This window comes from Echiichthys vipera (assembly GCF_963691815.1).
Source record: "Echiichthys vipera genome assembly, chromosome: 7".
Lineage (NCBI taxonomy): Eukaryota > Metazoa > Chordata > Actinopteri > Perciformes > Trachinidae > Echiichthys > Echiichthys vipera.
This window is the reverse complement of record NC_139832.1, coordinates 10,277,934-10,300,720: the sequence shown is the minus strand read 5'-3', so window position 1 is coordinate 10,300,720 and position 22,787 is coordinate 10,277,934. Positions and strand designations below refer to the sequence as shown.

Sequence of the window (22,787 nt, the reverse complement as noted above, 5' to 3'; positions counted from 1 at the left end):
GAATAATTTGAAATTCTAAATCACTGTATGTCAATAAATGCTTGCGATTTATTGATGGATATGCATTCACACTCCCATTCACAATGAGAGTTCACATACTCATCCCTTTCAGCTATTCATCCAATTTATTCAGAAATATATGTTTGCTTTGTCTGTATATGAGTTTGTGATATTGGTGTAGTTTTATTTTCGTAGTAAGCAATGCACATATAAATTATGTGTGAGGGTTACCACTGGGAAGTGTTCTCATACTCTGGTCCCTGTTCAAACAATCAAAAAACACGTATACCAAAAAATAAACCAGACAGAGCTTAAAGAACAACAAAATGAAACAATTTTTCAGACTCAGGAAATGCTTCCATGTTAGGGATCATCATGACTTAATGTTGGTGTCACCACATCGCCATGAGAAAGAGACAGAAAGAAACAGATGTATGACAGAGGGCTTTATGGGAGACTGAATGCACTCTGCTCCAGTAACTGGATGCCTGTGGGACTTTCCTGTAGGTTATGTGCAAAATTCAATAATGACTGCAGTCACATATTGTAAATGCTTTTTCCTTTTTGAGTGTGTGATCACTAATCAGTCAGAAAGATGTGGATCTTGAGACAAAACAAAAACACTACACAGATACAACACAGGATTGCATGTCAATGAGTTTGACAATACATAGTACTGACAATACCTGAATATTTGTACTTACACAAAGGTACACAGACACAGATACAGCAACTAATTTGGACAGAATAGTGGCAGAGCAAGAAAGACACAGACAAAAAAACTGAAAAAACCGTGCATGGTATGATACATTAAGGTAGGAGAAACTAATAACTAGGTTTTACAGAACTGAGATGTGGGTAGATAAACAGAAGGAGAGATGGAATGGGAAGGGCATGAAAGAAACCTTGTAAATGAAAATCCATGGTAACAGTGGTGATGACTATCCACATGGAAACAAACACAAAGAGGGCAAAAATTGAAAATGAAAGAAGTGCCAGAGTTGAGAGGCTGAAAACCTTGGTCTACTGGATTTTAATGCAGTGGAAGTAGGAGCAAAATAAGGTGGTGAAGGAGGAGGGCAGGGGGAGAGGAGAAGCAAGGGGTGGTCTGTAGAGTGACATGAGAGGCAGTTTTTCCTACAGAAGAGACGAGGAGAGTCTCACAGCCTGGGAGACACAGCACACTTAATCCAGCTGCCTGGGAGGGACAGAGAGAGGGGGAGAGAGAGAGAGAGAGAGAGAGAGAGAGAGAGAGAGAGAGAGAGAGAGAGAGAGAGAGAGAGAGAGAGATCTCAAGACAATCTAGTAGAAGGGGCAGGCAATTTTCAGCCCTTCAAGCTGAAACACACTCCCCTCATTACCAACCACCACACATACAGGCTTTTCCTCAGACACACCACAACGTGGCAGGTGGCCTCTGCCCAAATCAGTAGCGGTGGTAGAAGTCATCTCACTGAGGTTTGAGCTGAGGTTTGGATCCTCCCTGACCGTTCGAGCGTGAGGATAGTTAGGAGAGCTTAAGATTCACTTTCTTCCCTAGTGCAGAGAGACCACACGCCAGGCACGAGGCTCCCCACTCCTCCCCTCTCCCACTCTGCCTTTTACTGGGCTCCTGTCCAGAGAATGACTAGCTCCAGTGGACCCAAGAGGAGGAACGCAGCCTGAGGATACAGTACAGCAGTTCAAGCCGTGCCTGCCTGCCTGCCTGCTTGCCTGCCTGCCTGCCTGCCTGCCTGCTGGGACACATAAACGCACTGAGGTTTTACAAATCAGCTCCAACACCTTTGTGGGATTCATAGACCTGAATTATTTTTTTTCTATTTCATCAGATCAGAAAGACTGGATATACAGTAATCCGGGCTAACAGACACACAAATAAACAGACGGACTGACATATGGACAGAGAGCAGTGGGCACTGCGGCGTGAATGTAGCAACTGGACTTCTCTTCACCAAAGAAGGATAACAGTCAGGAAACTATCCTGTCCACCGTGGTAGTGGGTGGATGCAGCTTTTATCACACTGCTATAGGGGAAAGCAGATACTATATAGAGCTGCAGAGATACAGCTAGTTGATCCACATTGTGGTGATTGTCAGAAAATGGACTGTCACCCTCAAGTAGACTTTTGTTGGATTGCTATCTTTTATTAAACATAGTTTGCAGGAACTTCTAAGACAAAGAGTTTCTTTCTTTTCATGGACCTTGCTGCCTGTGTTGAGTGGACTTGCAGGATTTCTGTGTACTGTAAATGAGCGTGGAATGTGGGTCTCAATGAGGATGGAAGAATGCATAAGGACTGTGTATCTACTGATGCTGCTTTACTTTGTTCTGCTGGGAACGGCTCACACAGCCCACAGCATCTACCCAAGGATACGTCTCTCCCACAAAGGTAAAAAAAAATTAAAATAAAAAACGTGCCTAGCATGTGTTTCTTTTATACCTTTGATGGATTTAGGCAGGACATTGTTATGTTGCACAAACTCAAATGCTCTGTTGTGTTGCACCAATATAAAGGCAAAGACAGTGTTTAGGTGATGCAGCATAGTGTGTTGAACTGTCTGGAATGCAGCCTCAACCGAAACTAGCATTCTCTGTTCAGTGCCTTCAGTGCAGATTGAGAATAAAACAGGTGTAATATGCTTCGCTCTTTAATAGACCTCTACCCTCAATTAGCGGTATCCATTGCAGCATTTTTGTTGGTACCATTAAAGTTTGCCAAATTAATATTTAAAAATGTTTTTAGTCTACACTTGGCATTTTGGATGCAATATATTACAAGTGTACTAAAATACAACCAAAAATGTCCAAATAAAGAAAATGTGCAATGGAAACTCAGAGAAGCGGCACCCTCTCTGAGTAAGTTAAAGTGATCTTAACCATGTAATGAGAGGGTCATGAAGATTTATGTTTTAGTCACCATGCAGGACTGGATCTGAATTCAGCCCTGACTTTGTAAGGATTTTTTTTTTCACTAACTGTTGGTGATCAAGGAGCCTCCTTATAGTTTGTTTTGATTCCTTGGCCATGCAGGCTGAGTATCCACAATGTGGCTTTCTTTCATGCCATAGCAGCCACGCGATGGAGGTGATTTTCTTAGGGCATGGGAATGGATGGGGCTGTATAGAGAAAAGTGTTTGTGTGTGTCTGTTAACAGTATGTGTGTGTGGGAGTGTGTGATATGGATGTTCATGCACCGGTATGCGGACTGGTCGTTGTGTATCTCTTGGACAATAATGGGGGTTTTATCTTTGCAGATAAAACTCCTGTGAACACTGGCTTTTTCTCACAGTTTCTTTGATCTCTACAGGAACAGAAGGTGATGATTCCACATAAGCCTGTTAGTCATGGTTGAATATAGGTGTGGAATTTTGTTGGTCAATAAATCATACATAAATATAGTGCTGTCAGTCTGTTATGAGAGTTGAAAGGTCTGGTTCATCGGTTATTTACATCTGTGAGAAGAGTTTTCTGTATTATAACTGCATCCCTTATTACGTATTTTATATATAAAAAAAAAAATCATTAAATACAGTGAAACCCACTTTCCCAGTAAGAAGTTGTGGAAATATAAGTAGAAATGTAAAAAAAAAAAAGATGAGAAAAAGAGCAAAGATCATATCAACAAGAATGAGAAGACCCGTACTGATATGCTTTCTCATAAATGTCATATCAATATTTGTTATGATCGTGACTTAGATGCTGATGAATATCATCCAATTCATTAACTGCCTGAGGGGAAAGCTGCTACAGTGATTGACATCCCACCTCTCTCTCTTTCTCTCACTCTCTCTCTTCTCTGATGCATGTTCTGGCTAGCACAGAGCACCATGAAAAGACTGCAGTTGGATCCTATCATTATGGAATGAAAAACATCTAAACCTTAATACATGCCTCATGGGCTCTGCCAGTGATTTTTGCACATAGCCTTAAGTTTACACAAAGTCATGCACATACACACACACACACACACTCATGCACACAGACAGAAAAACACACACACACACACGCTCACACACACACACTCATGCACACAGACAGAAAAACACACACACACACACACACGCTCACGCACACGGGCGGAATAGTGTGAATTCCACACACGCCACTGACTTAGATGCATTTCAGGGGGATGTAGAGTGATGTGGTTTTAACTATTCACCCCTAGGACTAAGAACATATTACCATAAAATCTGGTATCATAACAGTGTGGAAAAACTAGATTCTGCTATTTGACAGAAAGATTGATAATGGGAGGTAAAAGTTAATGATATAAGCATGAGATTATTTTTAACCCACTTCTGGTCATGGGTAGACACCGAGTGTCGGATCAATAGAAATCTCAGTAAAACATCACATCAACTCTGTTCTGGTTTCCAGGAATACATTCCTTTGGGCATATTATCGTATTTCAAGGACGACGTTACCATCATAGGGTATGGATCTCTGCGTGCTTTGATGTTAGCCACACCTCACATATGGTGTGGAATTATTATTTACTCTCTCTTTCATCTATTCCCCATCTTCTTGTCTCGACTTCTGGACCAGTGAATACTTTTACAAATGCATTTGATTCACTTTCATCCCAGTCATCCTTTCATTTGATTACACCACCAATTAACTCCAATTCCAAAAGGTTGTTATCTAAATCATATGGAGTACTGGGTTCCAATCACAGTCTCAAAGATGTCTTTAGACAGAATTGAACCTAATCTTTGACTGCACTGCATCCAAAGACCTTAAACACAGGATAAATACCTCAATTGCTTGGGGTTTTGGCCAATCAAACTCCCTAAATCAAGGGTTATTATACATTGAAATGCCCAGTGCTCATTATAGAACAGAGAGTTTGTTTTGTACTATTTTTTGTGCCTTTGGACACATTTTCATGAGGTGCTTGGCAGCAGCTTCAGATCTCTGGGCCTGTGGAGTGAATTAGCTCTTCTTTTGGGACAACCATCAATTCTACTGCTAATGAAGATGTTTCACAGCTATGTGTCGGAGTCTCGACAGGCTGCAGGTAGGAGGCCTGGTAGACAGCCTCTACAGCACTGTCATCTGGCTTGGCTTGAGCCACAGAGAGTGTGGTACATAAGTTTCCGTAATACAGATGACCTGATCAAATCAAAGTCAAAAACTCTTCACCTCTGTAAAGTTTGATCTGTTGGCTAGTTAAGTTAACTTTGCACTTACTTCTAAAGGTGAGGTTGTATTGGACATGCAGTTAATTTCAAGTCTGCATTATCCCTGGAAAAATCAGGAGACTGAATTCCTGATATAGTAAAGCTTAAACTTTTACCCCAACTGTACCTGTCCAGAGCTGCTCTGGTAATAATGCGCACTTACAGCAATATACCGTATATCAGATGAAGTAAATGAACAACACAGCTATATAAAAACTAAATTCATCATACTGCAAATATGAGGAATGAAATTTGACCATTGCACAATAATTAAATAGAGCAGGCATATACCTTCAACATGTCTGCCAAATACGTGGTTATTTAAAGGCCATAATCATTTAGTAAGGCATATAAATATTTGCCTTTAGCCAGTCTGTGAAGGTGACTCAAGTAATATTGTGAAGCTAAACTGTTCTGACAGGGTTAACATCATACTGTATACAGTATATTCACTTATATAAATATACAAATGTGCTTTCCCTATTTCCACCCAACATTTGCTTCATCGGAAATTTAAACAAAGGTTGGTTAAAGCACTTAGCAGCTGGATTTGCTCATAACCAGGTATGTGTACTCTTTGAAAACTGAATAAATGAGAAAATAGGGCAGCACATGACACTTGTGGAAATACTTAAATAAATACTAAACCCATTTATTTTCTTTAGCATTTGATATAAAACTGTTAAGATTTAAGTACAATGAGTCGAGGTGTGTGCACGCATGAACACAGGGATCACTCAGGTAGCAATTACTGTATGCATGAAACCCCCCTTTGAGCTGTAATTTTAAACCTTCCTCTCCAGACAAGAAACCACTCTCTATATATTTTACAACCCTTAAATGATGTGGCCGTAGGTGACTGTCTTCTAAGGATGAGACGGGGAATACCAGTATGGCCTAAAGTTGTGTCTGCCTGAAATTAAATGAATGGGGGGGGGGGGGGGGGGGGACCCTTCTCTACTTCGGCCTTCAAAGTTCTCGTTTGAAAATGTGTTACTACCGCCAAATATATATAATGTGCAAAGTGAGGACTTCCATTAACTTTCTTTCACCTACATGTGCACCCTATAATTAACATTTACCACATTGGATTGTGGCCATAGGGCAGTCATAGACCTTATATCAAACCACTGGAAAATCAAGGTTATGGTGATGATTGGATAAATCACACCTTTTAGGTCAGCAAGGGAAAATGGATAATTGCTCAACCCTCTCCCCTCCACACTCACACCTCACTCTGTCTCGCTTTCTCATTTAGTTGGTGTACATCTCAGCGCCCTTTTCTCTCCCATTGTGTTATGTGTGTGCTCTCCAGTTCATTAATGAGATGTCCAGAGGGGAAGGCAGCTGGTGAAACTCTAATATCCTTTCTGACCTTTTCTTGGTGCAGGGATCAGGGAGAGGAGATTGGTTAAGTTTGGGAACTGGGAAAAGGAGAGAAGGCACAAATATTGTTTTAGTCTTCAGAGAGTATGTTGCAATGCAATCAAAGGGAGGAAAAAAGAGGATGACAAGTGAGCTGAGCACTTCAAGACACAGAGATAGCTTATTGTAGGCATGGCAGTTTAAAGAGGAGCCAAATTTATTTTTCTTTATTTAGCTATGTCAACTTGTGGGGGACCGAGAAGAAAGAAAGAGGAGAACTACTCACAAGACAAGTTGTCAGTTAAACTTGCAATAACAAAAAAAGCAGAATAAAGGGAATAAGTAATGTTCTAATTAAGTTTTGTTCAGTATGTTCTTCTCTGTGACTCAAATAACTGAGAAATATTTTTTGCTTTAAATATTTCAAACATATTACAGCACATATGAAATCATATGAAACTTTATGGGGCTTCTGACTTATAGCTGTGCGTAGACACACAGTAACCCACATTTGGGCTCCAAGGTCATGTGCATGTAGGGTTGAGGCAGTTCAGTTTGGAGTCGACGGGCATGTATTTTGAATGCCATTCAAATACAGCACACTCATTTACTGTACCTGATATAAGAAGTATACTGTATCCGGGCCAATAACAACATGCACTGTCAGTTGTCAATGTGTTCTCATGATTTACAGCATTAATCACAGACTTGCACTCAGTCTTTATTACAGAGAAACATATGCTGCTCTCTTTCTCTCTCCGTCATCCCGCCCGGACACTCCATGTGGCTTTCATTTTGCTCAGTGACATCAGCCCCACAACCCACCCACCCACACCCACACACACACACACACACACACACACACACACACACACACACACACACACACAAGGATACGTGAACATAAGACTGTATACCGACAATGGCATAACACCCCAGTTCTCCAGCTCCTGACCCCACCCCCCAGGGGCTCACCAGGCTCAACAGGCTCAGGCCTCGGCAGCGCAAGAACAGACTCCCTCCTTATTCTTGTCCCCTAACTCCAGCCTACTCCAATCTTTCACTTTGTCTTCTAGCACAAGCCCCATAACTCAATAAATAAACGACATTTCTCTAGATATATGAGAATACCATTTCTGACGTGAAATGTGTGTTTAATATTGGCAGTAGGTTATGAGAGCAGATTTATGTTTTTAAGTTTCCTGAGGAATGTTTTATATGAGCTCCTGTATTCGTTTATCTCTGACTTAACGTGAATATTCCCTCCCCCGCTGCTCAGAGACATAACATTTGAAGTAGGTAGCTACCGCACATACATGCTTACACACATATTGTTCTCCCCCGGTGCAGCAAAATAGTGTTTCCATACATGGATAAAGAGGAGATCACAAAGTTTATTTAGATTTCACTTAACCAGATCTTCTCAGGCATCTCTCACCACTCCTCAGACAGCTGATGAAAGTGTCTGTCTTGAGGGAGTCCTTTTTCCCTGGGTTTTCCATTTGAAGTGGGATCACAGTGCGCGCCATGTGTCTCCCTGGCTCAGTTGCCGATGAAGAAACACCCCCCTCCTCCTCCTCCTCTCCCTTAGCTGACGGCTAAGGAGCCCTCTCTAGCTGCAGATGGCGAGAAAAACTTGGAGAGGAGAGAGAGGGGGGGAGAGGGGAATTGTGGAAATCCCCCTTTTCCCTTTTCAGTCTGAGAAGTGGCTGCAACTGTCTCGAACTGCACATAATGGCAGAGGATAAAACTTTTAAATAGCATTGTGCACTCTGAAGCATATCTCTGTGTTACATCCGTCAATTTTGCTTCATACCTCTGTAATCATGTGTAATTAAGCCGATTATTGATCAACCCCTTATTATAAATGTAATTATAGTTTCTTATCACTTGTATTTGCACACTGATGAGGAAAGGATGCTCTTTTTTTCTTTCTTGTCTCCTTTTTTTCTCTCAGTTTCAAGATTCAAGATGGTTATTGTTAGTTTCCTACTTTTGTTTAATCACATGAGCATGGCATGTAAACATTCCAATTACTATACATATAAAATATCACATTTACAATCCTACATATGTAAACAAAATCAAAGAAAGAAATGTTTCTGGTTTTGTGTTTGTGTTTGTGTTTGTGTGAGAGAGAGAGAGCAGGACAAGCCAAGTTTGTCTGAGCATCTTTATGTGTGTATGTGCCCATATGAATCAGCTGCCACTCATGATGATTAACAAAGACAAGTGAAAAGTAGATGAAAAAGAGGGTTTGGCTTATGGATTGTTAAGTTAATCACTTTAAATGTCCATCTAAGTCTGTCATCTAAATAAGTGGTAGCAGATCTGACTTCACGTAAAGAAGGAGCTGATTGTCTGAGAGTCCAACCAAACACTTGTAGAAAAGTTGGAGGGGAATGTTAGAGGACTGTCCTTGATCCAAATTCAGTTTAACTCTGAGGGGACTGTGCACAGATAAAGGGGAGAGACTGTGTGTGTGTGTGTGTGTGTGTGTGTGTGTGTGTGTGTGTGTGTGTGTGTGTGTGTGTGTGTGTGCGTGTGTATGTGTGTGTGCATGTGTGCGTGTGTGCGTGTGTGCGTATGCAAGCGCGAGAGAGATTTAAGTGTGTGTGGATTAGATAATTACAGGAAGCATGTCTGAGCCCTGGCAGAACAGCACTGCCACATCCCCTCAGTCTCTGCCACCTAACAGCCCGAGATCTAATGCTGCTCAAACAAACAGTCACTTGTCTCCAACACAGAAATCTTAATAGCAACAAAATATACACAGTCACCCACTCCTCTGTGGTAACCTAATCCCATGTTAAACAAATACAACCTTCTGCTATAGCTGTTGCTATAAGTAATCTACAAAAATGGGATAAACATTCTTTCCTTCTATCTTGGAGATCAAGTATCACTAAAAAATATACAGATGCTAGGAAAATGAATCATACAATAACCCCTGCAACCTCAGCATGTAGAAACATCTCAGCATTATTTGAGGTAGCTGTAAGGTTGTATTAAAATCATATTGGTGGACACCATCCCCCCCCCCCTCTCTTCATTTAAAGGGAGTTTTTGCAAGAGTAGTGCATTAAGGGCCTAATATCTGCATGAACGTAAAACAAATAGAGAGAATACAGCCTGTGTAATGCTAATGCTATAAACTGATCCAGGGTGATCTTATGTACTGTTCGTACTTATATTACAAGAAGAAATGCACTAAAATTCATATATAACCCATGTAATTGCGAGCCAAGAGGTGCAGGGCTTCCTCGGAGAAAGTCAGGCGACGTTGTATAAAGATCGACAAAGTCCATGTAGGGAGAAGGTTGGGGTAGATGGATAGATGGGTCAAATCACCCAGGAGACCAATGTCTGTGTCCAGTGTGAAAGTTAAAGTCAACGCTGACTTATCTTAACTTACTTTGTAACTTAACAAATGCCACATATGTAACTTATATACTTAACTGTTACCATGTATGTAAGTCATGTAACAAGCATACTTATACATAATCCAAATTGCTGGACATTTGTAGGATAATGCACAAAAAAGTTTGCATACTTTTAAGTACAAACTGTTGTGTGAGGGTAAGTTGCAGGATCACAAACTGAGTTTTCAAAAGCTGTGCTAACAAAAACCAGATGGTCTTTTACAAGCACACCCGGTCCAACCTGGTTATGTGTTAACGAAAGGTTTTTCAGGCCAATACGACCCAGAGGAAGTACACACCTCTGGGGATGAGCATTGTTTGAATCCTTCACCCTCCAGTAGTTTACAGAGCAGGTAGGAGGAGTAGCCTGTCAGGTTTAATTAGGTATATACAACTGGGTGTGGTGCATGCAAACTATCTGTGTCTACTTGATTTGTGATTATTCTGATGATTGTGAGTTTCTATGTGCTGACATATCCGCCATGGTCCATTACTTTCCTTTTAAAGCAGAATTGAAATTGCCTAAAGCAAGACTGTCAGGAAGTGGCAGCTGATCTCAAACTAACGACTGATGAAGAGACTTGTTTGGTTTCCTATCTGATAAAACTGCTTCCTCCTGGTAAAAGAGAGCATCGACCAGTGGTTCCCAACCTTTTTTTTAAGCAAACGCCCCCTGACCTTTCTACATCCTTTCTACCAACCCTGCTCACACTCATGCTTTGTTCAGTGTTTCCCCTAGGTTTACAGTTTGTTTTATACATAACATGTATACATAACATGTATAAAACAAAATAGTATACATACTGGTAAAACTTACCAGGTGAGATCCTCTAAAATTAATAAGAGATTAACAATGCGGAATTGAAGGCACCCTTCAAATAATAAAATACATAAGCTCAAATAAAAAATGCAGAAGGAAATGAATCATAAAACCTTAAAAAATATATAATATCTGTAAAAATAAATGATCTGTAGGCTACTACAGTATGGTGCAACAGGTAAAAGCAACAACTAAAGAACTAGAAGGCATCTTTAGGTTGTTGTCGGAAGCTAAATGTAGTCACTTGAACATGGTAGATGTTTCTGTTTACCGTTGTTGAGGAATCCGCTTGTCGCAGGTTAGAAGCTGCACCTGAATGCACCATGAAGTCCCATCAGCGCAGTACCGTGCATTGTTTGTTTATATAACTCACAGCGAAGGCAAACATGTTTCCACACCGGTGACTTTAGGGCAGCAGGAGGATTTAAAAGGTCTGTTGTTTCTGAATCATCTCCTACTACGGCAGTTGCCATGGTGTATGGAAAAACGCAGCCCCAGGCTAACGTTACGCTCAAGCTTCCGCTGACGGGGCCTTCACATGATAAGCTTTTTGCGCTGGGCTCACCGCGAGGTTAGGGGGCGAGCGTTACGTAAACTGCCTATTCACAAACCTGATGTGACTGCTTATAAAACCTCCAAGCACTATGTTTTCTTCCCAGATCGTGATACGACTTTAATGTTACGTTAAATAGTTCGGGAAATTCGGACGCACAAACAATAATGATGGCTTAATGTCGCTCTTTGGTTGCCAAGGAAACGTAAACGTCACACTCAGAGCTTCTATCTCATTGGTTTCGCTTTGGAAAGGTCAGCGGCAACTAGGTCGAAGTTGTACATCAAATATCCCCAAATGGCAATAGACTTGTACTTATATAGTGCCTTTCTAGTCTTATGACCACTCAAGGCACTTTCACACTACTTGCCACCCGTTCTCAAACTGATGGCGGAGGGTAGGCCTACCTGCCCATCGTCTAATCTAATCTAATCTAATCTAATCTAATCATTCCATATGTACAAACACCCATGAGCAGCACGGGGAACGATTTGGGGTTCATTGTCTTTGACATGCCAGAGGAGCCAGTGAACCGCCAATCTTCCAAATGGAGGTCAACTCAATGTCATGACCCACACTCAATGTGATGACCCACCCACTGAGGGACAGCCACTCCAAATGTCCCTTCCACTTCTTCCATCCATGCTTTTGCGTAGTGCCTTTAGGGTTGCCAACATTTCCTCTCAGTTCATTAAATAGTAGTCTTTAAAGCAATTTATTGGTACATAATGGTGCCAGGGAGGTCGACTTTGAGCTTTAATGTGTCTTGAGTCTGAGTCTGACTTTGAGTCTTTAATGCCATGTGAAGTTTTTCTGGTGTTAAGTTCTATGTCTAAGCCAATGAGTGAAAGGAAGAAGGAGAGATGAGATGGAAGGATAACTTTGCTGTTGCTCTTTGCCATTCTCCAGGGTAATCTATGAATGAGAAGCACATGTTGCAATGTACCCTTGGGCCTTGGTTACTGGAGCAGTTCCCTATGAATCCCTTAAGGATAGGGTTTGGTCCAACTTGATCTTGCTGGTTAGTACAGGCAAGAAGATGAGGATTCACGTTTGAAACAGAATGAAAACCCTGTCTATTTTATTTATAGCCTTACATCTCTAGTTAGCTCTTTTTTCATTTCTTTGTGTGCATGTTGTTGTCTGCAGAGCTTTGGCAGCTGAACAGGACCTGGGTGTTCCACGGACATGGAGCGCCTCTTCAACCCAAGACCATGCTACTAGATGAGGGACACGAGAGACTTTATGTTGGGGCCAAGAATACTCTGTTCTCCCTTAGCCTGGACCGGGTTAACACACACTACAGAGAGGTGGGTCTGTTTTTATTCCTCCCTGCCTGTTAGGAAGTGAGACTCACACACCCACCATAAGGCAATAGGTTAGCCAAACTCAGTGTGCAGAAGTGTGTCTTAATAATTCTGTGTTCAGTTGAAACTTTACTTTGACTGAGTTGGTTAATTTCAAAGTGAAAATGTGGCATTAAAATCCTGTGAGATAATTAGCTGTTTAGCCATATTTTTAAAAAATGGCTACACCTTACTTTGCACATTCAACATTTATTTTTTTCGTATTTAGGGTGAAACAACTTTATTGTGAATATGAGCCTTTGTTTTCTTACAGCTCCAGTTGGCCAGTACAGACTCTCAGGTTGAGGAGTGTTTGATGAAGGGGAGAGAAAAGGTAAGGGGCACCTTCTACATGGCTGCATATAAATATTTCTTCTCCCCTTGCATTCATAGTAGAGATTGATGCCCAGTACCCAGTTGATCATGTGCATTAACTGTACATTTATATTTGGCATTTATATATAGATTATAAATGATGTATTATGTAAGTATATAGATTCATTTTCAAGATAGATACTATCAGCATGTTTGAAGTGATTTACACATCTCACTGTGCTCAGTGACCTTTGTTTAACCTGAAATATTGATGTTATTGATGAGGCAGTAAAAGGCCTGGCATTTTTCCGGTAAACCACTTTCTCATGCTCTGCCTCAATCCGCCCTCATGATCCCTCATGACCCAACAACCCTCCTCCCCACCCACTGCTTCATCTCTGCATTTCTTCCTACAGCCCGAGTGTGCTAACTACATCAAGGTCCTGCAACAATACAACCAGACTCATTTGTTGGTCTGTGGAACGGGAGCCTTTAACCCCACTTGTGTCCTGGTCAAGGTGGGACACAAAGGGCAGGTGAGTCCCAAAGTCATAGTTAGAGTTTGGCTTTGAAACCAAATATTAAAGTGGTATTCAAAATGTTTCTCCTGCCTTTTCAAAGTCAAATAACACTTGGACTGCTGTATACTTGACTGCTAATCCATGGTGGGTGTTTCTAATAATGTTGTTTGTTTCTTTGCCTGCTCTAAAATGGTGGTTACCTTTTGTGCAAATCTGAAAGGACTGGCAGCAAAACAGATGATTATTCCAATGAAAATGATGCAGATTTCTTGACTATACAGTCAGCCAAATGTTCCATTATGCCCCTGTATTCTTCCCTCTTATGATGAAGAGCCCAAAACTCTGTTTTCAAGTTTTAGCCAGGAACTCCTGGTATTGTTAGTACAGCTTGGACTGCTGTGCTATTAAACTCATGCTACTGTGGTTGAGTTTATGCTCCTAGCAAGAATGGGTGATGTGGAGACTGAAAAGATAATAACTAAGGGAGAGTGAAGTTTTTATTTTTCCTCAGAGGGAGAGAGTTGTTTTGCACAACTCTTATTTATATTGGAAAATGTGATATAACTACTGTCCAGGTAAAGAGAGTGAACAGGCATGTTTCTGCTTTCTGTAGGAACACAGAAAGAGGTTAGTGAAGACTAATGTTGTTTCTCAGTCAGGGGTTAACTGAAATGTGTGCGTCGGCCACACAGGAGTGATTTGTGAAAATACTTGTGTTCATGCAAAATTGACTGCATCCATCTGTGTGAGCATGTTTGTCTACAGTATGACACATACCTCCCGGATGTCAAACATGAAACAGTCCTCTTGGTGTGTGTGTTTGTGTATGCGTGCATGTGCGTGCCTGGGGTGTATTTAGAAAGAAGGATTCCACACTGCATTCCAACACTTGTCCAGTAGGTCGACAAGGCCAGTCACACCATCCAAACAGGAACCACTCTTTACCATCACTCACATCGTAGAAATGCCCATAGAGTGAGCAAAACTGTGTCTGTATAATCTGTCTAATCTCCCTTTGCAGTTGCTTCAAATAAATGTAAATATTAGTTATTAGAGAATATTATTTACATAGCGATAAACTGTGATAGAAAACACTATTGCCATTAATCGATAGTGACACTGAGCCGCTGAGTTACAAATTAAGTATTAATGCACCACCGGCCAAGACATTTAAAAGAAAAAAAAACACACACACACACACACAGAACTGCATGTCGAGTCATTTTGTATCTGCCTATTTTACCCATTTTCTGTTTGGTTTTGTTTTGATATGATGGATGAGTTTAACCCAGAAACTGACTTCTGTTACAGACATAAGCTTGGTGGAAGTCACAGCACAGTAGGGTTTCGTGGCTACTCATAAATCAATATGACATCCCCTCTGATCTGCCAGTGACAATCATAAACACTGTGGTTGCCCGCAAGATATAACTTGAGGTTCTATAGGGAGTTTGTGTCTATTTATGTACTGTCTGTACGTTGGGATGCATGCGTATGTGTGTGTCTGCGTGTGTGTGTGTGTTTCTGCCACCTGTTGTGCAGAGCAATAAGAGTATAGTGAACTGAAGAGCAGAGCATCGCTGGTTATATGCATCCAGACAAAAAACCTTTATTTGGTCATCCATCACTCCTTGTCTCATCAATCTTCCTTCCTCCTTCTCATCCATCACTTTCTGATCCCTCCTCTGTAATTTACCTCTATCTATCTCTCCAGGCACCACCTCCTGTTGTTGAGATATTGTTAAAGCTTTTGGGTACATGTCTTGAGTGTGTGCTTGCTGTTATTTATATTCATGCATATGCATTTGTGTGTATATCATGTGTTGTTGTTCTCAGGACAGGGTGCTTGCTCTTGAAGAAAACAGTATAATGAGTGGCAGAGGACGCTGTCCATACGACCCTAACAGTCCCTGCACGTCTACGCTCTCCAGTAAGACACTGCACACTCTAACACAGTTGTGAAATTGTGTGTTTGTTTTGTTAGTTGTGTTTTCATTCCACACAGAAGATATGCTGTGCTATGCTCACTTTGTTGACCTTTAACCAGTCAATACTGCCATCTTGTGGTGTTTTTTGTCATGTCTATTTTTATCACAGTAAAAAAAGGTTTCCACATTTAGTAACAAATTGGTTTGATATTAATTGGTTTGTGTGTGTGTGTCATTAGGAGGAGAGCTGTATATTGGCCTGTACACGGACTACTGGGAGAATGACGGTGCTTTCTGTCGACTCAACAACCAGACCTACACACGCACTGAAAGAGATGACAGGCAGCAACTCAATGGTTGGTGTACTGCATATTGCAGGAAAGATATCTCTCTTTATAGTCAAGGGAGTGCAAACAATATGTGTGGTAACAAATAATATGTATGTTATTAAAAAGTTATCCAAATAGTTCAGAAAATGAGATGCTATTCACATGAGATGTAATGATTGATGGTGTGAATGTGTTGTGACACAGGCCAAGATCTACTGTGGATACTGTGTGCCTTTCACATGATCCCACTAGAACTGTTATTGTCCAGACAAGTTCTGTTTGAAGATTCATGAGCTTATGTCATTTGATTTTTTTAAACAATAACTTCACATGCATAGCTTTTTTTGTCAGACCTGGCTTGACAAATATTCAATGATTTAAAGTTATTTCTACCATAAAACACCTAAATGAGTATGCATTCAAAATGAACAGCTTATTCAGCATACTGTTTGCACTACCCCTACCTCCACTATCCATTTTGAACTTTATGTTTCATTCCAAGCCTATTGTGACATATTATTCTCCCGACAGAACCGAAATTTGTGGGCTCAGCAGTTATTCCTGACAACGACGATAGGGATGATGATAAAGTTTACTTCTTCTTCACTGAGCGAGAGATGGATGCTGAGGGAGCGAACAAGGCTGTGTATACTCGTGTGGGGCGAGTCTGTGCGGTAAGAATGCAAATGCATTAGAAAGATTTCTGGCCATTATCCAGCCAAAGCCAATACTGCACTCACATGTTTTATCTGCCCTTATCCCTCAGAATGACCAAGGAGGACAAAGAATGCTGGTGAATAGATGGAGCTCCTTCCTGAAAACACGTCTTATCTGCTCTGTGGCTGGACCAAAGGGCATTGATACACACTTTGATGAACTTGGTGGGGCTACAGGGAGACTCTTTGCACATCACCGTATTTATGTATCGCTAAACTTTGAGGTTTCTATGCTAGACAGTAGCCTGTTGCACAACTGCATCTACATTCGTCAAAAATCGAAGAGTCAGTATGGTATTGGGGATTTTACATGTCTGACCCAGTAACCAATATTTAGTAGCAATTCAACACACTCGGGATTGTTTCCATAAGAGGAACAGTCAGTAAATGTAGTGAGTAAAGCCCCAGTGAGCGCCTCTCATGTAGCCTCTTACCATTTCATTTCACAGAGCTAAGTATTCAATTTACAGAAAAAATAAAGAAGGGATGATCTTTGAAAACCCCAGACACTCATTTTTAAAAGGCTTACTGCTTTACTGAAGGCATTTCCAAAAAGACTCTTCCATCCATCTGGATGAAAAACATCTTCTGATGCAGGAAAAAGAAAGATTTTAAGCTTTTTCCTATTTGTTGTAGGAGTAAGACCTTGACAAGTACTGTTGGTACTTTTAGCATTAGGGTCGGGATAGAATATTGATACAGTACGATAAAATATTCTGTAAAACCCTCTCTTACGATACATAATCTTTACACTTGTGCCATTTTATTGAAGTGTATTTTTTGCATAAGCATGTTTTTTTGTATTTTCTGTAAACCTGAAAAGCTTTTAGTGTGGCATGGTTGTATCTTCGTTTAAAACATTTTAACAATAGAACTGTTCTGTATCCTGGTAGTCCGGCCTTTTGCAGGTTTATGGCCATTCTACATTGGAATGATCAAACGCAAACATTGACAAGTTGCGTACAGTGTTAAAGAGGCCCTGAGCTAAGACTCTGCTGTTTGTTGTAAATTGATTCATCTCAAATGTCAAATTCTGTGAAACTGTGATGCCTGTGATGCAACACAATGCAGTTAATAAATACATACATTTATTTTTAGGGGTATTTTCATAGATATTGTTATGTCTCACGATAACAACATGATAGAGTGATTCTGTGATACTCATATGATGTAATGAATATCACAGAATCACTCTATCATGTTGTTATCTTGATAATATGGTATTGTGAGTTACTCTGTAATACCCTCCCCTACTTCACATAGAAGTACTTAGCTAAATGCTAATGTCAGCATGCATGCGCTGTCATTGTGAGCATGCATGCTGACATTAGCATTTAGCTAAGTACTTGTACTATGTGAAGTAGGGCCATGGCAGGTATAAAGTTTTACCCTGTCGACCAGGCTTACTGTACCAAAGTCTTTGAGACTTTTCATTAAAAAATAAAACTGTCAACCTAGTGTGACAAGCAAACAACAGCTTATTTCTTCATTTTGTGTTTTAGAGGATGTGTTTGTGCTCAAGAACAAGGATGGGAAAAACCCAGAAGTCTTTGGCCTCTTTAGCACAACAAGGTGAGTGGAGGGTGAAATCGGCATTTTATCATACAGTCACAATTTATTATCCATCAAATCCCTGCTAAAACCTTCTTTTGCAGCGCGGTGTTTAAAGGATACGCAGTGTGTGTCTATCACATGGATGATATAAGAGCAGCCTTTAATGGTCCATTTGCCTATCGAGAGAGACCTGAGCATCACTGGACACCTTATGAGGACAAAGTGCCCTACCCTCGACCTGGATCTGTGAGTATTAAAGTCTAAATACAGTATTGTTTACGGGATGTCATTCCTTGATGCACCAACATTGTGCATTCACAGCACTCTCCATTAGTCTGTGTCCATGACTGCCTTCCTTTGGGGTCCGTTGAGGGGGGGTAGTGTTGAGAGCATGTAGGACAGCTCGGGTGAATGTCAGCACTGTTGTAGCTACCTCAGCAGGTCATACAGGGATAGTCTGAGCCAGACTTAAGCATGTCAGCTTTTTTTCTACACTGCATATCCGGGCCAATATATTTAATGGCCGTCTCTACCTCTGTTGCTTCTTTTATACCCTCTATCTCTATCTTACCATCTCTTTTACAGTGTGCCAGTAAAGTGAACGGCGGGGGCTTCTCAAGCTCTAAGGAGTTTCCTGATGAGGTTTTGCGGTTTGTGCGTTCTCATCCTGTCATGTATCGTCCAGTCCTTCCCCAGCACCGTAGACCTGTCCTGCTGCAGACAGAGCCAGGCAGGAGAAAGCTGACCCAGATCGCTGTGGACAGAGTCCAAGCCCAGGACGGACACTACCATGTTCTCTACATTGGCACTGGTACACAAACACTATGAAGAATGAATACCTATTATGCCTAATCCAGAATGCCATATGCATGTTATTATTGTCAAAATGAATAGACAGACATGCAGGAGAAACTCTGAGCATTTGATGCCCAAACATGGCATGAAGTCATATATAAAAAAAAATATCATAATGAAACACCAATACAACAGTTGTTGCATATACTGTGGCAGTTTCAACCCCATATGAATGCCATTACCTGTAAAACGTTTGTGTAAGCAACAGTGTAACATGAATTCATTCTTTTATTAGACGACTCAGTGGTGTTGAAAATTATCACCATCTACAACAAAGACACAGACACTATGGAGGAGGTGCTGCTGGAAGAGCTGCAAGTATTCAAGGTATTTTTAGCTGCAGAATATGAAAGCAAAGTAGGCTTTGTAAGTGAACAAATGTTGTGTTTTTCTGTATAGATATCACGGTCCATTATTGCTACAGTTATGCATTGGTTGGATGGATAGATAGATGGATTAATGGATAGATGAGGGAGTATTTGGAAACCAATGCTTGCTGATTTGCTTCTTTTCCATTATCAGAGGGGCACAAGTATAATTGAGCAGCCGGCCTGCTGTAAGAGATCAATTCTAGATTTGTGACATTTAAAAACAGTTACTGCTGCCATTTTAATTAAATGATTTGGGATGGATAGAGACATGAGAGGAGGCCTCCAGTGGCAAAGAGCAAAATGTCAGCTGTCAACTTTTTTTCTTTTGGCATATGATGAACCACTAATCAACTTAATTTTTGTATAACAGTAAACTGTTTCCTGATTACAGGTCTCAGCACCAATACAAGAGATAATAATCTCACCTAAAAGGGTAAGAGGATCATGTGAATTTCCATTGTTCATTCATGCAATTCTATTGTTTAGCCACAAGATGTTAACATTGGAACACTTTTCATTACTTTGTATTGCCATAGTTCAATGTTCTCTTCTTGTGGATATAATGCAGCTAAATGAGGTGAAGAGACAAAGCATACATATGGATTCCAATTAAAATGTTTATATATTAACGGTCCATGCTGTTGCATCAACAGCAACAGCTGTATGTGGGGTCAGAGGTGGGTGTGGCTCAGGTCAGACTGCATCAGTGTGACCTCTATGGCTCAGAATGTGCTGATTGTTGTCTGGCCAGAGACCCCTACTGTGCCTGGGATGGTCTCACCTGCTCCAGATTTTACCCTGCTGGAGTCTACACCAAAAGGTAACAGCACACACACTTAGAGACAGAACCCATCTTTTCTCCCTGCAGATGTGTGTATGTGATACAAGCTGTTCGCACCACCAATACTTCTGTTTCATCATATCATCTTGCCCTGAATGTCACACTGCTCTGAGGCTGGTTTGCCAAGTGATTATCACAAGCTCTGAGAGACGTGACAGCCAGGTGTTATGTAATGTTTATCAGTATGCACTTGATCAGCCCCTCCCTCTTTCTTTATTTTCTCTCTCTTTCTCCCTCTTTGATCTCCTTTTCTTTCCTTTGACCCATGTCTACAACTTCTATCACATGTTCAAAATTACTCACCCTCTTTACTTCCCTCACTCCCATCTCAGCAGACGATTCAGACGACAGGATGTTCGCCATGGCAACGCCGTCCAGCTGTGCAACGGGCTGCAAATTGATGGTTAGTGCATAAAATGACTCTGTGTGTTTGTGTGTGTGTGTGTGTGTGTGTGCGTGTGTGTGTGTGCTCATGTGCATTTACTTGTATCAAAAAAATTGTCAACTAAAAAATACTGTATACAAGCAAGGAAATTATGCGTGTCTTCAAAAGCAAAAGTCTGTCTTGCCTCACTATCTTTTATTATGTCTGTGTGTGTGTGAAGATGAACAATGGCACCGAGCTGAGGAGAAGGTGGTGTACGGTGTGGAGAGCAACAGCACTTTACTTGAGTGCGTCCCTCGATCACTTCAAGCCAAGGTCCTCTGGTTCTTACAGAAAGATGGAGAGAAAAAGGAGGTGTGTTTGATGAAGCTATACATAAAAACAATACAAATGTAAACATAGTGAACATGTCACGCTACAAACATATTCTTCTAACCCCTAAAGATCTTATTTAACTGTGCAAATAGTTTTGGTTTGACTCACAGCTGAGATCTCTGCTACTGCTTCACTCTACTGCTCCAATACAATTGGGGTTAACAGAATTTCACTTGTGCTCAAAGCAACAAATATTTACACATTTATATGGTGAGGTTTGTGGATTGTCCTGAGTAACTGGAACATTGTTTCTGGAAAGAGATGTTGTTGGATATTTGTATGCAATTTCTCAATGAGTTGAGCACCACAAACCAAATTTCATTCACCTTTGTTATACTGGGGTAGTGACTGAAGTCTCAATGTCATATATCTCAAAACCTCGAGAAATATACAGAATAGATTGAATCTATGTATAAATGAGGAGCTCTTTTCCAAAACGCTATAAATTCATTTGAATAGTTTTCAGGAAAATTACATTTTTTACCCAGACTCACACATTTGGTTAATATCCAATGTATCTTGTCAAAAGGGTTTACGGGCTCAGTCTGAACATGTTGAACGGACGGACGAAACAAAAAACTCTCCCGCTTCAGAGCGCCGCCATGTTGGATCGCATAGAACGCTCACGGAACTCTGATTGGTCGAGAGGACGCATCGCATTTAGGCTAAAAACAGGTTTGGCGCTGGTCGCGGTTTGGAAAGGAACTGCATCTTGAGACCATTTTAAACAAGGAAATATAGCGATTTGGCATGAAACATTGATGAAGCAGTGAATAGGTTCTGTAAACAGCAAAGTGGCATGAGAAACTCATTTTTTAAAGTTTGGCTTTTATCTCGCTTTGGAAAAGAGCTCTTCAAATATATTAATTAAATCTTAAGCACTTAGAGTTAAACAAACATGCTGTATACACTGCAGTAAACACAAACATGAGATGGTAATACCTCACAGTACCTAAGTCACTGTATTGAATGCACTATTTAAGTTCTACCATTCTTTTATTTATCCTGTAGTTCTCTAGGTTTTTTTTTTTTTAATTAAAATCCCTCTTGAACAAATGCAGCAGCAGTGCAAATGTCTAAATTGCTGGGATTGAATACATCAATAGCTAGGGGAAAAAATTGTTTTCCGTTTTTATCTCCATGCAGGTTCGAAGTGATGAGCGGGTTATCATGACCGCCCACGGGCTGCTGTTTTTACGAGTGAGAAGCTCCGATGCTGGCATGTACGTGTGCCAGACTGTGGAACATGGATATGTGCACACATTATTACGTATTGCTCTACACGTGCTCAGAGGGGAGAGGGTGGAGACAGCGATTCGCAAGGCTAATGATGGGGAAGGCGAGAAATCTGCCCCTCCATGCCACTCCTCCATGGGCCCCCCACCAGGCCCAAGCATCAGCCCCAGGGCTCTGGTGCCATCCTCAGTCCCAGCCCCCCACTCCAGGCAATGGTACAAGGAGTTTCTCCAGCTGATTGGCTACGGAGATGCCCAGAGAGTAGAGGAGTACTGTGAGAGAGTGTGGTGCTCTGATAAAAAACGTAAAAAGACCAAAAGGAAGTATGTTCCTCCAGGTGGCGAGAAGAGAGGGAGAGGAGAGGAGAACTCCCACCGAGCGCCCAGGCACACCGTGGGCACCTGAAGAGAACAGAGACTGTCTGCACGCACACACACACACACACACACACACACACACACACACGCACACACACACACACACGCACACACACACAAACCAACACACACACACACACACACATACAGTCTAAAGGTCAGACTCACTCAGTATTTGCACCATGTAAAAGGTTTTCACTTTGCTTTCAACAAGAGATGTAACATAAAAAACAACAACAGTAGCAGGCTGTCTAGCTGTTGTAGCTACATTTATCATTTAGTAGTTTAACTGTGATA

At 41.1% G+C, this 22,787-nt stretch overlaps 1 protein-coding gene across 1 annotated transcript; it reads left to right on the top strand.

Annotated features, from left to right (window-relative positions):
* Positions 1-1,774: 1,774 nt before the first annotated feature.
* sema3e (sema domain, immunoglobulin domain (Ig), short basic domain, secreted, (semaphorin) 3E) lies at positions 1,775-22,518 on the top strand (the record flags this gene model as incomplete). The annotated part of the gene is made up of 17 exons (XM_083916483.1): positions 1,775-2,390; positions 12,491-12,651; positions 12,962-13,021; positions 13,419-13,538; positions 15,360-15,453; positions 15,691-15,807; positions 16,312-16,454; positions 16,547-16,661; positions 17,999-18,068; positions 18,152-18,296; positions 18,636-18,861; positions 19,141-19,232; positions 19,668-19,709; positions 19,930-20,096; positions 20,450-20,520; positions 20,723-20,856; positions 22,024-22,518. Exons 1-17 carry the CDS (start codon positions 2,261-2,263, stop codon positions 22,516-22,518), a joined length of 2,382 nt encoding a protein of 793 aa, XP_083772609.1. The 5' UTR covers positions 1,775-2,260.
* Positions 22,519-22,787: the final 269 nt, after the last annotated feature.